General features: G+C 45.7%; 1 protein-coding gene across 1 annotated transcript in view; it reads left to right on the forward strand.

Moving 5' to 3' along the window:
- Positions 1–15,048, forward strand: part of Hmt-1 (ABC transporter ATP-binding protein/permease Hmt-1) — a 126,326-nt gene that overhangs the window by 98,070 nt on the left and 13,208 nt on the right. The window contains exon 20 of the mRNA XM_050187488.2: positions 8,395–8,463. Within this exon, the coding sequence (XP_050043445.1) occupies positions 8,395–8,463 (69 nt within the window). The remainder of the gene's footprint in view (positions 1–8,394; positions 8,464–15,048) is intronic.

Here is a 15,048-nt window from a genome sequence, read left to right on the forward strand (position 1 = left end):
TTCGTACAGATGACAGACGTATTTTATGAAAGCTTCGATTGCAGGAAACATGGATGATGGAATCAGCTTATGAAAAAAAAAAACATTTTTTTGTTTAATAATAATAATAATAAGCTTTATTTCCATCAAACGATGGAGGGGCCGTGGGTAAAAGCTGCTGAAACAGCTTGACTAGAGCCCACGGTCCCCTCTACAAGGCAGCACTGGAGCATACATGAAACATACAGGAATACAAACATACAGAAACGCAAAATTGATTCGATTTAATGTATCACAAGGAAATCAATATTAGAATTGTTCAAAAACATGACATATCACGTGGCGCAGTTCGCGAACTGTAGTGCGACCTAAATCAATTCCACATTTATTCAGATCATTAAGAAGTTTAGGCAAAATGTACGATAGTGTACCCATAGAATAGTTAGCGCGGGGAGTGACCACCTTCCAGTATTCAGACTGACGTATAGTATAGGATGTAGGCTTTATTTCTAGCTTGGCTAGGTTGCGAAAGAAGTTTCGATTTTCTTTTAATTCGCACTTAAAGGCAACAATTAGTCTATAGCTAAACAATTTCCAGACAGGCATTATATCTGCTTTAATGAACAGAGTATGTGTATGAGAATTGTAGGGGACATCAAAAATAAGCCTAATTATCTTTTTTTGTAGGACTTACACCTTTGTTAAGTTTGTTACTGTGGTAGATCCCCATACCAAAAAGCAGTAAGAGAGGTGAGAGTAAAAAAGAGAATTATATATCAGCTTTTTTACGCTGAAAGGTAATATAGTCCTACACCTGGATAAAATACCAACGACACTTGACAATTTAGTGCAAACAGAATCTACATGAATATTCCACAGCATATTTTGCGAAAACGTGACCCCAAGAATTTTAATACTACTTACTATTTCTATTTTTCTAGTACCATAAATAAGTTCTACGTTCATATTTACCAGCTTTGATTTCGGTCTAAATAGCACAGCCTTAGTTTTGTTGGCGTTAACTTCTAACTGATTTGCTACAGACCATTCCAGAATTTTTAGAAGGGCGGAGTTTGCTATATAGCTGATTTGCTCACAGTCTGTAGCGGAAAAAAATATGCTGGCATCGTCGGCGTACAATATATATTTGGCTTCAGCGCATGTATTTACCAGATCATTTATATAGATATTAAAAAGAAAAGGTCCAAGAATGCTGCCTTGAGGCACTCCTCTTGCAATCGGTTTTTGGTCGGAACAGTGCTCACCTATTTGAACATACTGCCGCCGATAGCCAAGGTAAGATTTTATAAGATTCCAGCAATGGCCACGCACTCCATACAATTCAAGTTTTTTGAGTAAAATGGAATGAACAATGCAGTCAAATGCTTTCGTGAAGTCAATGTACAGGCCCAGTACAACCATCTTATTTGAAAACTGTGACAAAATAAACTCTTTTTGTTCTATCAAGGCTAGTTCCGTAGACCTATGCTTTCTAAATCCAAATTGAGCTGGGGTTAAAAGGTCATATTTCTGAAAAAAAATTGAAAGGCGCTCAAGAATAATCTTTTCTAAACCCTTTGAAAATATTGGCAACACTGAGATAGGGCGATAATTCTTGATGTCATTTCGATCACCTTTCTTGAACAGTACCGTAACCTTAGCCACCTGCATTCTTTGTGGGAAAACGGCACTTGAAAAACAAAGATTAAATATATGGGTAAGAATCGGTGCGATAAGATCCATAATATGTTTAAGCGGTCGAACTTGCATACCTTCAACGTCACAACTAGAGCTGTTTTGAAGAGACATAAAAACAGACCGAACTTGTTCTTCGCTAACGGCCTCAAGAAAGAAAGTAGATTGGTTACTAGGGGGCATGAATCTTGAAAATTCAGACACTGGAAAATAATCACCAGACTGCACAAAATAGTTATTAAATAAGTTTGCCAGGGCGCAACCGGATATCTCGACTTCACCGATTTTAAGTTTATCTGTTTTTGGGGACGAGTTACTGCGATTTAAAACAGTGTTCAACTTTTTCCACAAAAGATCAGGCTTACGAGAGCAGGCGTCAAGTTCCGCATGAAAATAGTTTTGTCTGCTTAACTTTATTTCTTTATTTAGCTGATTTCGGTATATCTTAAACTCCTTAAGTTTTTGGGGATTTTTAGTTTTTATAAACTGATGGTACATAGTATTCTTCTCATTGATCTTTTTAATGAGCTCTGGGGTGATCCAAGGCTTGCGTATTTTCCTACCGAGTTTCAGTTGCTTGAGCGGAAAATGTCGTTTATATATTTCAGCGATGTGATCAACGAACATGTTATATGCCTTGTCAGCGCAATTAATCGCAAGAAGATATTCGAAATCAGAATTTAGCACGTCATTCCTAAAGGCATCTAGGCGAGTAGGATTTATTATTTGAACATTTATAAATTGTTTTTTACTATGATGGTTGTGTCTATCTAATATTATGAAGGTAGGAAGGTGGTCACTCAAGTCGCAGGTCATCACACCCGCAATGTTATTTTCATTTACCGAGTTAGTAATAATTAGGTCTAACAAAGTTTCGCTATGTTCTGTGATCCTAGTAGGCAAACTGATTTGGTTTGAGCACCCGTTTGAAGTAATGAGCATATTCATAGTGGTTTTGGCTGCTGAATCTCCTAACAAATCAATATTAAAATCGCCAGCAGATAGAACAATGTAACCAGCCTCAGAAATAAATGATAAGAACTCTTCGTAGAACGCAAAAAAGCTCTCAACATTCCCATCGGGCGGGCGATAACATACAGAAAAAACAGAATTGTTCACTTTCGCAGTCAAAACCTCGTAATCACAGAAAGAAACAGAGAAACGAGAAAGCAGTTCACATTGCATCCCTTTCTTTAGTAGCATCATTACGCCTCCGCCACGACGATTTGGGCGATTTAAGGAGAATGACTGATAAGGTGTAAACCCGAAGTGACAATGATCATTTTTACACCACGTTTCAGTGAGCATTATCACATCAAACTGAAATGAAAAACTCGAAATAAAATGCTCGATAGAATCTTCTTTGTTACAAAGGGAACGAACATTTATGTGAAGGCATTTCAAAGCGCTTATTTGATAGCCCGAGACAACAGCATTCAATTCATGTGGCAGGAGAAAGTTGTGACGTGTTGATTCACACATAAAATATTAAAAGAAGCAATATGATCAAGATTGACTGTTCAGATAGATCATGTCGGAAGGTCACGTTCACTGCGCACAATGACAGAAGAATCACCGTCTGCCTTACGCAGATAAATCTTGCCATTTCTGAACCAGACATATTTGTAGCCCTTTTTCTTTGCCAACTCTTTCGCTGTTAGAAACAGTTGCCGGCATCGGGTTGTCATATTCTCTAGTATAAAAGTACTGCTCTCATTGTCTCTAAGTTTCCGCCTATTTTCCAACCATTTATCCCTGGTGGCTTGTCGGGCATATCGAACGATTATTCCTGGGACCTTGCCTGCTTTCGCCGGAAGGCGATGAATGGTATCAACATCGAGTTTGCTCAGTTCTGGGACTTCTAACAAACCTGCCACGCTATTTACTTTCATCAACAAGTCTTCGTTCGGAGTAACCTGAATTCCATGGAATTCCAAGTTTAACCGACGGCTTCTCCATTCAAGTTCATTGATTTCAGCGACTAGCTTTTCAGTCTCCGTCTCGCTACATCGGGCCTTTTGCTCAAGCTTCTCTACCCTTTCTTTCACATTTTTTGTGTCGCTTTCTTGTACAGCAAGACGTTTCAGCAATTCATCATACTTGTCAGACATTACTTCAATACTTTTTTCGATGTTAGAAACCATCTCTTTTAGGGGCACCAGCCCATCGAGCTTTTCATTCATGCTGATCAATAGGGACCGCAATCCGGCAAACTCTTCTCGAGTTACTCTATCACTCTGATTTTCTTCTTTCTGCTTAGCTGCTTTACAACTGGGACATGTCCATTTTTGCTTTGATGACGCACTTCGGTTTTTAAATTGCTTTTCTGTGAGACCAGCACAGTTTCCAATATGGTAAGATTGGGTACATTCCACACAAGACATAAACGCCTCTTTGGGGTCAACAGCCTCATTACAGGAAAGGCAAGTATTGTTTCCCGACATTGGGACTTCAAGAAGCAGCAACAACCAATTCAAGAAGCAAGCAACAACCAAAATACACAGGTTTTGCAAGTTGGCAGCAGGGCAGCGACAGCAAATTTTCAGCTACAAAGGCGTAATAGAAACGCTACCAACCTGCGAAAAGCAGTGTTATGTTCAGAAAAGCGTCCACATGCCGCTACTGCTGCCGAGTGCCGTGTGGTTCACGAGTCCAGCCTTTTATCCCCGCAGCCGGCAGCCTGCAGCGCCGCTCTGGTTGCAGTTTATCGCTGGTTTCCACACACACGTGCCACTGCCACGACGATCGAAGCCCAGGTAGACGCCCACTTCAGGCCAGGCGACAGGATTGCGGAAGAAAACAGGAGCTGCGAAAAGCAGTGTTATGTTCAGAAAAGCGTCCACATGCCGCTACTGCTGCCGAGTGCCGTGTGGTTCACGAGTCCAGCCTTTTATCCCCGCAGCCGGCAGCCTGCAGCGCCGCTCTGGTTGCAGTTTATCGCTGGTTTCCACACACACGTGCCACTGCCACGACGATCGAAGCCCAGGTAGACGCCCACTTCAGGCCAGGCGACAGGATTGCGGAAGAAAACAGGAGCTGCGAAAAGCAGTGTTATGTTCAGAAAAGCGTCCACATGCCGCCACTGCTGCCGAGTGCAATACAGTTTTTAGGATGGCTCAGGCAGGTCTGTCTGCCTTGGGCTAATTGTAAACAGCATCAACTGTCACCAGGAGCCTGTGGGAGTGAAAGTCTATAACCGACTGATGCTTCCTTTGTCATTGCACTGGCCATACTGAAAATGGTACTGGCCCCGTGGGATTACAATTGGGCTGCTGAGGGCTACTTGGCTTCAGTGAAGGAAGGTTGAACCCAATGCATAATTTGTAAAAATTGAAAAAAAATCAATCCCAGAAGGCTATACAGTCGTCGCTTGTTACAACGAACCATGATAATAAAGTGAAAAGGGTCTGTTATGTCCGAAGTCCATTCTGTCCAAAATTACGGTCGCAATATTTTGTGAAATGGCAAAACTTCACATACACCCCAGTCTAACCTGTAAGCAAACGAAATGCTACAAATACATCGAAATTAAAATAAACGACTATAGATAAATGGGTTTACGCAGTAATCATACAACCATGCAGCATGGCGCTTTCTGGATGCCGGCTGTGGACAAATGGCATTGTGTCCGTACTAGAGCATATGCCCCCACCCAATTGCTGCTGGCCAGCCAGCCAGAGCTGCCATGCCAACTGCCTGCCCCAAGTGCATCATCGCTGCCAATGAACGACAGCTACAGTTTGTCCTTTACACAAAACAGTGGTCGGTAGTGCAAGCAAATGTCTTAACTTTATCTTTCGCGACAAGTGATGACTACTGTAAAATCTGTAGCATGAACGAGAGCCATGGTACAAAGCAAGTATAACTGGGAGCTTTCAGCTGGCCACCACTGCACTGCATGCAAGATGGCTCGACTGTATCACACCTCGCAATCTGGACACTGCGAATAGCAGCATATCTAGATTTTTGTGTGAATTCATGCGATGAGAAATACAGTGTCCTCAATATGGTACATTCTGTGATCTTTGGCAGGTGTTTTTGAAGTGCTGCATGCCCTGGCTTCACTTGTAAGTTGGCTAGGCCTAGTGACGCCCTCAGCGCTTCCTCAGCACTGAGCCAAGAGCAGCGGACAAAGGTGGTCCGCTTGCATGGTTGACACAAAAACTCTTTGCCAGCATGCATTGCGTGGCAAGCCATTGCAGGAAGCTTGGCGCTAGTGTATTCCTTCTCCAAGAAAAAGTTCATTTTCACAAATTCCTCAGGCGGCCTGAAATAGTTGCGCACAGCACACGGCCACAAGCACACATCACCACAGCAATGCACATTGTATTTGCACCATGTGGACAAAGTTTGCCGAAGAATTTGTCTGTTGTAGCTGATAGCCTGCTATAGCTGGGTCCGTTAAAAGCGGAAATGGTTATATTGATTCTATGGGGGCTCTTGCATTGGCCAGGGGGCGCTGTGAAAATGGTGCTAAAAAGCGCCCTCTGTCCTCAACTGGATAGTACCAAGCTTGCTCGTCTGCTTCGGAAAGCACGTTTACAATATGGACCCGCCAGTGTTTCGGTTTTGTTGTACCGCGGCTTGCAGCGATTATCAGGCGCCGAAGATTTTTTTCAGGGGTGGCACGCTGCGTAAAGGCAATAACTTAGCAACGCCGAATACGTGTACGCCGTTCAAGAAATAAGCGGCGAAGTTTTAGTGTGGTGTCAATCGCAAGTGAAGCGAGTCGCGTACAAAGTTGACCTTCAGGTAAGGTTTGCACGCTGCTAGATTCAGGTGCACAAACGCGAGGAAATGCTTGCTATAAATGAATTCACAGCAGCGATAAGCCGGCATTATGTGTACGGAACTGCTCGAGCACACGACGGTACGCGTGGCGACGGCAGCAGTCTTTCAGCATGCTGCGATGTACCAACTGCTCAAGCGCATGATCATACGCGCCGCGACGGCAGCGGTCTTTCGACATGCTGCGAAACGGCGGGTCTCTTGCAATCTTTGTTGACTGCATGCCGCTAGACAAGTAGTTATGCCTGCTGCATTGTAGTAGCGGCCATCTGTCCCTTTAGCAATTGATAAAAACTGATGCAATGCTATGAGCTCGCAGTAACGTACGCGCGAATCGCGCGAGCTTGTGCGCTGCTCGCTTGATGTAGCTTTTAATGACAGCACTCGAACATTGATGTGCTGCAATCAATACTACCTTGCTGCGCTGCCTCAACATGCTGGCTTGAGGTCAAGGATAAGCACATTTAACTCTCTAACCTGTGCTGCTCGCAGTGGGGTAGTGAATTGTCACCGAATCAGCCCGACCATTTGTGCTCATTTGCACGCACCACTTCGCACGGGTCGAATTGTTAATTGTCGCTGTGGCCGGGTCTCGAATCGTGAATCACCAGCCATGCCTGCTGCTATGTTGGTCTGCCGTCGGGACTGTAGATGCAAAAGACCGAATTTTAGAACGCAGATAAGCAAGGTTAAAGACAGGCGAAGCAGTCAGCATGGCGCGAAGTTTCGCTTACCCAGCGCGACGAACTGCAGCTAACCAGCACTCCCGACGCTCCGCTTCGTGAGGCCTTGAAGGAAAATGGTAGAATCTGATGTTGGGATTCAGGCCTTCTTGTTCATGGCAGCCGACGACACAGAAGTAACGACAGTGATGCTTTTTCGAGGCTGAGCTATGTCTCTCCGGTTCGGCGTCGCCGATTCCTTCTGCTTCCAGCATTACGTCTCACGGAGAGTCCGTTTTCGTTAAACTATAGGCTGTGACGAATTCGCAGCATGGTCGGCGTGGTCTGTGAGAAGTGACGAGCCTTTTCGCACTCGGAACAGGACAGAAAAAAGTGCGAATCGACGCAAAACTCGGCCTAGAAACGTGCTTCGCCACAGCCAGGGCTCAGTACGATCCAAGCTGGTATGACCAAGATGTCGTTTCCCACGCCGCTACTATACCTCAAACTCCAGCGCAAGACGCCCATAGGCAGACCAAACTAAGTGGGAAGAATAGTTTGTTATATTCGAAAATGTGTTGTATGTGGATTCATTGTAATAGGCTTGGGCTATGCGCCACATTACGTTGACTGGTGTAGTCTTGTGTGCAAAGCTATGCTTCAATGTATTCTGTCTGTTGCTATTGTGCTCACAAAGAAAAAGAAGGGCAAAGTGCAACAAAAGTTGCACTGTTGATCAAGGACAAGGAAGAGGGGGGTCTAGCTAAACGTAACAAGAGAGAGCAATAGCAGTTAAGCATTACAGCATAATGAGAAAAATGGCAATCATGATGAGCATCACCGTACATTGATAATGTTGTTTGTCGAAATATTCAGTGAAGTGTCAAAAGCATTTCATGCTCGCACTTGGCTTGGAGTGTGGAACTGAAGATCTTTCTTGCTGTCCTGTACACAGGAGCTTTTTCTGTTCATCTGGGTTGCTCCGTGGCACAATGCTAATTAAGCTAGGTATATGTAAGCGTGGAGGGCTGTTTCATGCAGGTACTGCAACAGCAACTTATGAAGTGTGTTTTCTATGAGACATTGTTCATTGTCATCAGGTTGGTTGGTTGGTTCATGCTGCAGCTTTTGTTACACGTGACAATTTGTGATGCATGAATGGCGCTGATGTTAATGCCACAATTTTTCTCTCTACTTCTCTTTTTGATGACAGACTGAAAAGTTTGGTATCTGCTTTTGTTTACTTAGGAATCAATGTTTTGATTTGCAGGCTGTCAACTGTGGTTCATGCTGATCAAATTCTTGTGATCCAGGATGGGGAGATTGTCGAAAGTGGCCAGTGAGTATCATTACAAACACGCTTTGTGCCACAGTATTTATGAATGGGTAGACCTTGTGCATGAAAGGAGTGTTTCCGAAAAAACCCAAATAGGCGGTGTGATATGTATAAAAATAGGCCGAAATTAGGTAAATATCTAATCGGAGGAATCTGCCTTAAAATCCAACATTTTAATTTAAAGATGTATTGTTTTATTTTAATTCTTTTCTAGGTGGGCTTCCCTAAGGCATAACAAAAAAACAAGAAAATCTTATTAGTATGAATGCAGCTCTGCACTGTGCAGTCCAGCAAGGCTCTGTAATTACAGCCATCTTGACTTCACTTGCTGAGGTTAGAATGCTGGTCACTGTGAAGGCCAGACCATTTGAGCAAGGGCTCCTGGATATCTCGTGGGCCTTTTTTGATTCTCTTTCCTTCCACATTTTAGCGGTTGGCTGGACTTCTCTGCAACAATGAAGAGAAACAGTCAGTAAAGTAAAACCTTGTTAATTCGGATTTCACGGGACCAAATTAACCGAATGTCAAATATCGAGGGTATAAAAAGAAACAATAAACAAATGCTTACTACGTCAACATGCTTTTATTTAGTGAATGAATCACCAAATCCTGCTTCTATTTTCTACAAAAGCAGTGCAGAAGCTGCAATTCTCATCATCTCATGACTGATTAGCGCTCGCAGCTGCGAAGGCCCTGCAACTTCCTTCAAAGAGCGGCCATAGTTCATGTCTTCATCTGAGACATGCTTTTCACTAGCGTGCGCATACCGATTATTTTTTTGCCAGTATCACCAGGTCGCCGCTCATTGCGATGTAGGCGGTGCACTTCATCCTCGACAGCTTTGCATGAAGTAAAAACGAAACTACTGTTTGTCGCAACCGCTGCATACGAAACCATGGCTACTGTCGACGTGATCACAGACGCTGACCTTGCGGTTATGAAGGCGCATGGCCGATGCGAGTACCGAGTCAAAATGAAACTACTGTTAGCTGCAACTGCTGCGGACGAAACCGTGGCCACTATCAACACAGCTGTCAAAGGCGACTATGCAGTCATGAAGGCACATGGCTAACTCAGTGCTGTGCTCGGCGGTAAATGCACAAATAAAGGCTTTAAAGTCACAAATAGACACGAAGCATTCTGCCATTGCTGTCATTTGCATACAATTTCCACTGATGACTATGGCGTTGCGAACTCCGCCTCTTCGTTTCGTTGTACACTGACGCCGTTCTTGCTCTTTTGCATTGCACGTTTGCGACACTTCACGTTCACCAAGCTCCGAGTGTTGTCCGATTTAACCAGTGTGCAGTCTGAATCAACAAGAGCTCCATTGCATTTGTAGAGCACATGAGTGAGAGAGAGAGAGACCGAGACGTTCCACCACTGGAGCTCAATCTCAACTGATTTTTTTTATATTTCTTTGGTCCCCCAGCGCCCAGCTAAGCTCCCACGCTGCTTGTGACCTAATCTTCTTTCTTGGGGAAATTGTGTCATTGTCGCTGGCACTACATAGCTCTCCCATTAGAGAGCAGCGTGGCCTGTGAACAGTATCAGCAGCTCCATGAAACACGACGGACTGAAGTAGCATGAGCACCAACTGGAAAGGAGATGTCCGGTGCCGAATTGAGGGATGCAGCTGTGGGAGTCACCTCACAATAGGCTGGCTTCAGCTGATCAAGTACAATGGTGTCAGCTCTGGCATGAATGTCCACGGTGTATGTGGACTCGCGTCTCTCCAGTATGGGAAAGGGGCCGAGGTAGTGTGGATGGAGAGCAGGCCGAACGGGACCATAGCGCACGAAGACGTGAGTTGCATTGGCAAGGCCAGTTGAAATGTAAGGTGTGTGTGTCAGAACTGGACGTGTTGGACAGGGTTTTAGGCCCTGGAACAGGCTGCGAAGAAGGTGCACATATTCGTGAGTAGACAGAGCAGCCGAAGGTGCTTGTGGTGAGAAGAAGTTGTTCTCCAGACTGAGCAGAGTACCGTAGACGAGTTCCGTGCTCGAGCACCCGATGTCCGACTTCAAGGCGCACCGCATACTGAGAAGTACCAGCAGTAGGCGTTGAATCCATTGTGATGGCGTGCCATGAGCAGTCAGCGTTGACTTGAGCTGTCAGTGAAAGCGTTCCACGAAACCATTGGTTTGCGGATAGTAGGCGGTTGTGCACACACAATTCATACCAAGCAACAGCAGGAGCTCTTCAAAGAGAGCCGACTCGAATTGCTGTCCTCTGTCAGTAACAATTTTGGTAGGGCATCGAAGCAGGCAACCCATGTTGTGACAAAAGCTGCCGCGACCATTGCAGCAGAGCTGTCTTGAAGTCTTGTTGCTTCTGGCCAATGGGTAAACCTGTCGATAGAGGTGAGCAGGTAGCAAAATTCCTGACATGGTGGTAGTGGTCCAACAATGTCAATGTGAGCAATGTTGAAACAGTGATCAGGTTGAAGAAACTGGGGGAACAGGATACCTATGAACTTTCGCACATTGGCAGGTTGCACAAGCATGTACCCAGTCACGTACATCGATGTTTATCTGGGGCCATACATAGCATCATGAGATAAGGCAATGTGTGGCACGAGCACAGGGTGAGCGAGTTGGTGCAGTGTGTTGAAAAGCTGCTTATGTAACATGCTGGCGACATATGGTCTCGGTGTGCCTGTAGAAGTGTTGCTGACAAATGTGAGGCCATCAAGCAGGATATCGCCCAACCGCAGTACTGTTTTGGACGAACACAGTTGAAAGAGCTCAGGATCACTAAGTTGGGCTGCGGCAAGTGTTTGTATGCACATAGAGTGGTGCAGGACGAGCAGGGGGTATCGCGACGTTCACACAGCTCAGGGTACATACTACAGTAAAACCTCGTTAAACCGTACCCGCTTAAACAGTAGTTTCGTTTTAAAAGTAGTAAAGTCAAATCCCCGACTCAACGGCCATTGAACATAATGTGTTTCGTATCCGCATAAACCGTACCAGCTTATTGCGTACGCATCGGTTAAAACGTAGCGTTTCAACTTTTCGTCGCGCAAACGCGGCGCTGCGCCGTCTCCATTGGGCGGCCCGGCAGAACAACACGCCTCAGAGATCGGAACAACGGCCTCCAAGCGCCCTGTGCGTTTGCGCGTGAAGGCACATCAACATCAACATCATTTCGACGCGGTGCCAGAGAGCGTTATGGCGTTGTGCAAGCGAGGACTCGCGTCGTTCCGAAACTTGGATAAAAAAGACGCCGGGTGTTCAGCATATAAGAAAAATTAGACATCGTCCGTGCTATCGAACGTGACACGAAGAAGTCGGCGCTGACACGCAACAGGGATCTGCTGCTGACTACAGTGTGTGGCATTTGGAATGCGAAGTTGCTCGGCAGCGCTGCTGCGACCGCGAAGATATGTCAGCTACGAGGTTCGACTTTTCGTCATCGTTGCCTGTGTTGTTGCCGAAGTGTTGACTAGCGACAGTGACGAGGACGATACGGAAAGCGATAGCACGGGCGATTCAGGCCCGACAGTGGCATAAGCTACTCGTTACGTCAGCCTCATGAATGCAATCGTTGCGACGACAATAGGGGCGTGATAACGTAACTCTATTCCAAATGAAAATTATTCCAAACTCCGGCACCCGGCAATGAAAAAGGCGCCCCTGGGACTTCTGCAGCTCTACTGCACAAGTGCACAGTGAATACGTAACGCCAACGAGGAATCTGCCATGCGAGTGTTTGCCGAGAAGAGGAGGCTGGCTGAAAATCTGGCACGCAGCTTCAGTAAGTTTGAGGCCGCTGTCGTCCTCGTGCTAGGCCGCCGCAGCATCAAACGAAAATAACGCATTTGTCGCGCGAAGTGAATAAATACTGCATGTTTTTTCCCCTTTCATCGCACTCTCTCTGAGTTCCGTTTTCGACAGGTAAGTGGGCGATCTCATGGTATTCGGTTAAACAGTACTACCGTTTAGTACGTACCTTTCCCGAGCTCCGGCCAACTACGGTTTAACGAGGTTTCACTGTAGTCGCCACTCACGTGTCGGATGTCGGTGAAGAATTCCGATATAAACAAGAGATGACGGCTTTCTCAAGGCTTGTGTGTTGATGACTCTCTGCAAAGGGCAAACGTCAGGGGCTTGTGTTCTGTGAAGATATTAAAGGGTCGGCCCTCAATGATATGGTAAAGATATGGTGATATGGTGAAAGATGGCAAGGTAAATTCCAAGCAACTCTTGACCTAAAGTACTCTAGCAGGCCTGGGTTGGAGGGAGTTTCTTGGTGAAAAAGACTTGGTGTTGCCACAAATTATCGATGTGCTGTTGGAGAAATGCTTCCACGGCTGTGCTGGACACATAAGTCATGAGGGCCAGTGGTGCCGTGTGGTTAGCACGTGCAAGAAGTGCAGCCTTTGCCAGTGCACCCTTGATCTTGATGAAGGCTTCTTCAGTGACAGCGTTCCAATGCAGCAAGCATGTCTTGTTCTCGTGGGTAAGGAGGCGAAGCAGAGACACTGCTATGCCAGCACAGTTTCTGATAAATTGGGGGTAAAAATTAATGATGCCGAGGAACTGTCGTAGCTTTGTGATCATTGTGAGCTTGGGGAAGCTCTCTACTGCTTCGAATTTTAATGAACGCGGGCGAATGCCACTGGCATCAAGATGGTGTCCTGAAACTCCAAGTTGTCAAATCAAACTTTCTTTTTAAGACAATGATGATGATGCCATGCTCAGAAAGTCATTGGAGCAAAAGTCGTAGATGTTGTAAATGCTCTTCGGCAGATTTGCTTGCTACCAACAAGTTGTCGACGTAGGCGAAGACGAAGGGTAGGCGGCGCGTTACCATGTCAATGAAACATTGGAATGACTGGGCGGCGTTCCTGAAACCAAACGGCTTTCGCAGAAACTCTAAGAGTCCGAATGGCATTGTAATGGCCGTCTTAGGTATGTCTTGCTCTGCCACAGGAATTTGGTGGTACGCACAGACAAGGTCAACCTTCGAAAAGATGTTGGCGCCGTGCAGAGCGACGGTGAAATTTTGTATCTTAGGCAAAGAGTATAGATCCGAAATAGTCTTAGTATTGAGACATCTGTAATCTCCACATGGCCTCCAGTCACCGGATTCCTTAGGCACCATGTGGAGTAGAGCTGCCCTGTATCTGGTGGATGGCCAAATAATGCCAAATTCCAAAATGTGCAACCTTGAGCTTGTCCGGAGCAAGTCGACATGGTCAGAAGAATGCAAAAGGTCCAGAAGTGATGATGTGGTGTTGTACGTTGTGGCAGATGGGTTTCTTCCAGTTGGGTGGGGCGGTGATTTCAGGAAATTCTTTTAACAAAGCCGCGAAGGGTCCATTGTAAAGAGTAGTGCAAAAGAGTGCTAAAGCTGTGGTTTCCGGCCCGGCACAGTAATGCCTTGCACAAAGAGATAGGTTGTCGCGTCCAACAGACGTTGTCGTTTGATGTCTACAATGAGATCGGGGCCGGTGAAGAAATCAGCAACAATAATGGCAGAACTGATGTCGGCAATGATGAACAATCATCGGAACGCTCTTCGCAGGCCCAGGTTAAGTGTGCTTGAGCATTGTCAAAATACCGGAATTCGAGTTTCATTCACGGCTTGCAAAAAAGTAAGGCATGCAGACAGGACACAAGAGGAGAGAAGTGGGCAACACGATCGTGTTGTCCACTTCTCTCCTCTTGTGTCCTGTCTGCATGCCTTACCTTTTTGCATAATGAATCCTTACCAACTAGCTCAGCTTTCTGTCGTTCTATGGCTTGCAAGTAAATGATGCGAGCAGCTGTGCGATCCGCTCATGTAGCAGGTAGAATACTGACCTCTACAGCTGTGTCGATCGGGAAACATTGACCAGTGACCTTGTCGAGGGCATGCTGTGGAGCTGCGATCGCTTGTTTGTTAGCGGTCGGCTGTATGGTTTCCCGACCAAGTTCAAGGAAGAAGGCAGCAATGTGCTTGCATGCCAAAACGGTGGTGATACCAGCAGATGACTGGCTGATCTGCTGCACTGTAGCGCTGGCACTCGCTGGATGGACCACGTTGGCGAGACGATTGGTGATTGACGATTGGTGATGATGATAGGAACGAGGAGAAACGTTCCTACGAGTGGTTCTAATCAGGGGCTTTCCAATTTATCGCACAGCTCAGGGACAGGTAATGTTGTCAATGCTGGAAGTATGCCGCTCATCGGTGATCGGACCGCTGATTATGCATACGGGCTTGAGTGAGAATAGCAAAAGCAGCAAGCATGCCTGCCAAGTTCTTGTGCTTCGTGTAGACAAAGAGCACCAAGCTGAATTTATGCAACACGGCATAAACTGCCGATTCATGCAGTCAAGGTCGCACTTCACAGCATGGCAATGACACATGATGGGTGAATGGTTTAAACATTCCCGTGGCCTCAACCGCCGCAGCATTTTAAGTAGACTTGAAGCACAGCTGTGAACACGGGCCTGTAAGCTAATTTTCTGTGCTGCTGGAGTTTTAAGAAATGAGGAACTTGCATTTCTTGCTTGAAAATATCTGGATAATGGCGCTTTGAAGATAAATTGACTCCTGAGATATACCAGTTTCCTTTTTTGGCAAGAACCAACTTTT

Source organism: Dermacentor andersoni, chromosome 2 (genome assembly GCF_023375885.2).
Source record: "Dermacentor andersoni chromosome 2, qqDerAnde1_hic_scaffold, whole genome shotgun sequence".
In the NCBI taxonomy this organism is placed as follows: domain Eukaryota; kingdom Metazoa; phylum Arthropoda; class Arachnida; order Ixodida; family Ixodidae; genus Dermacentor; species Dermacentor andersoni.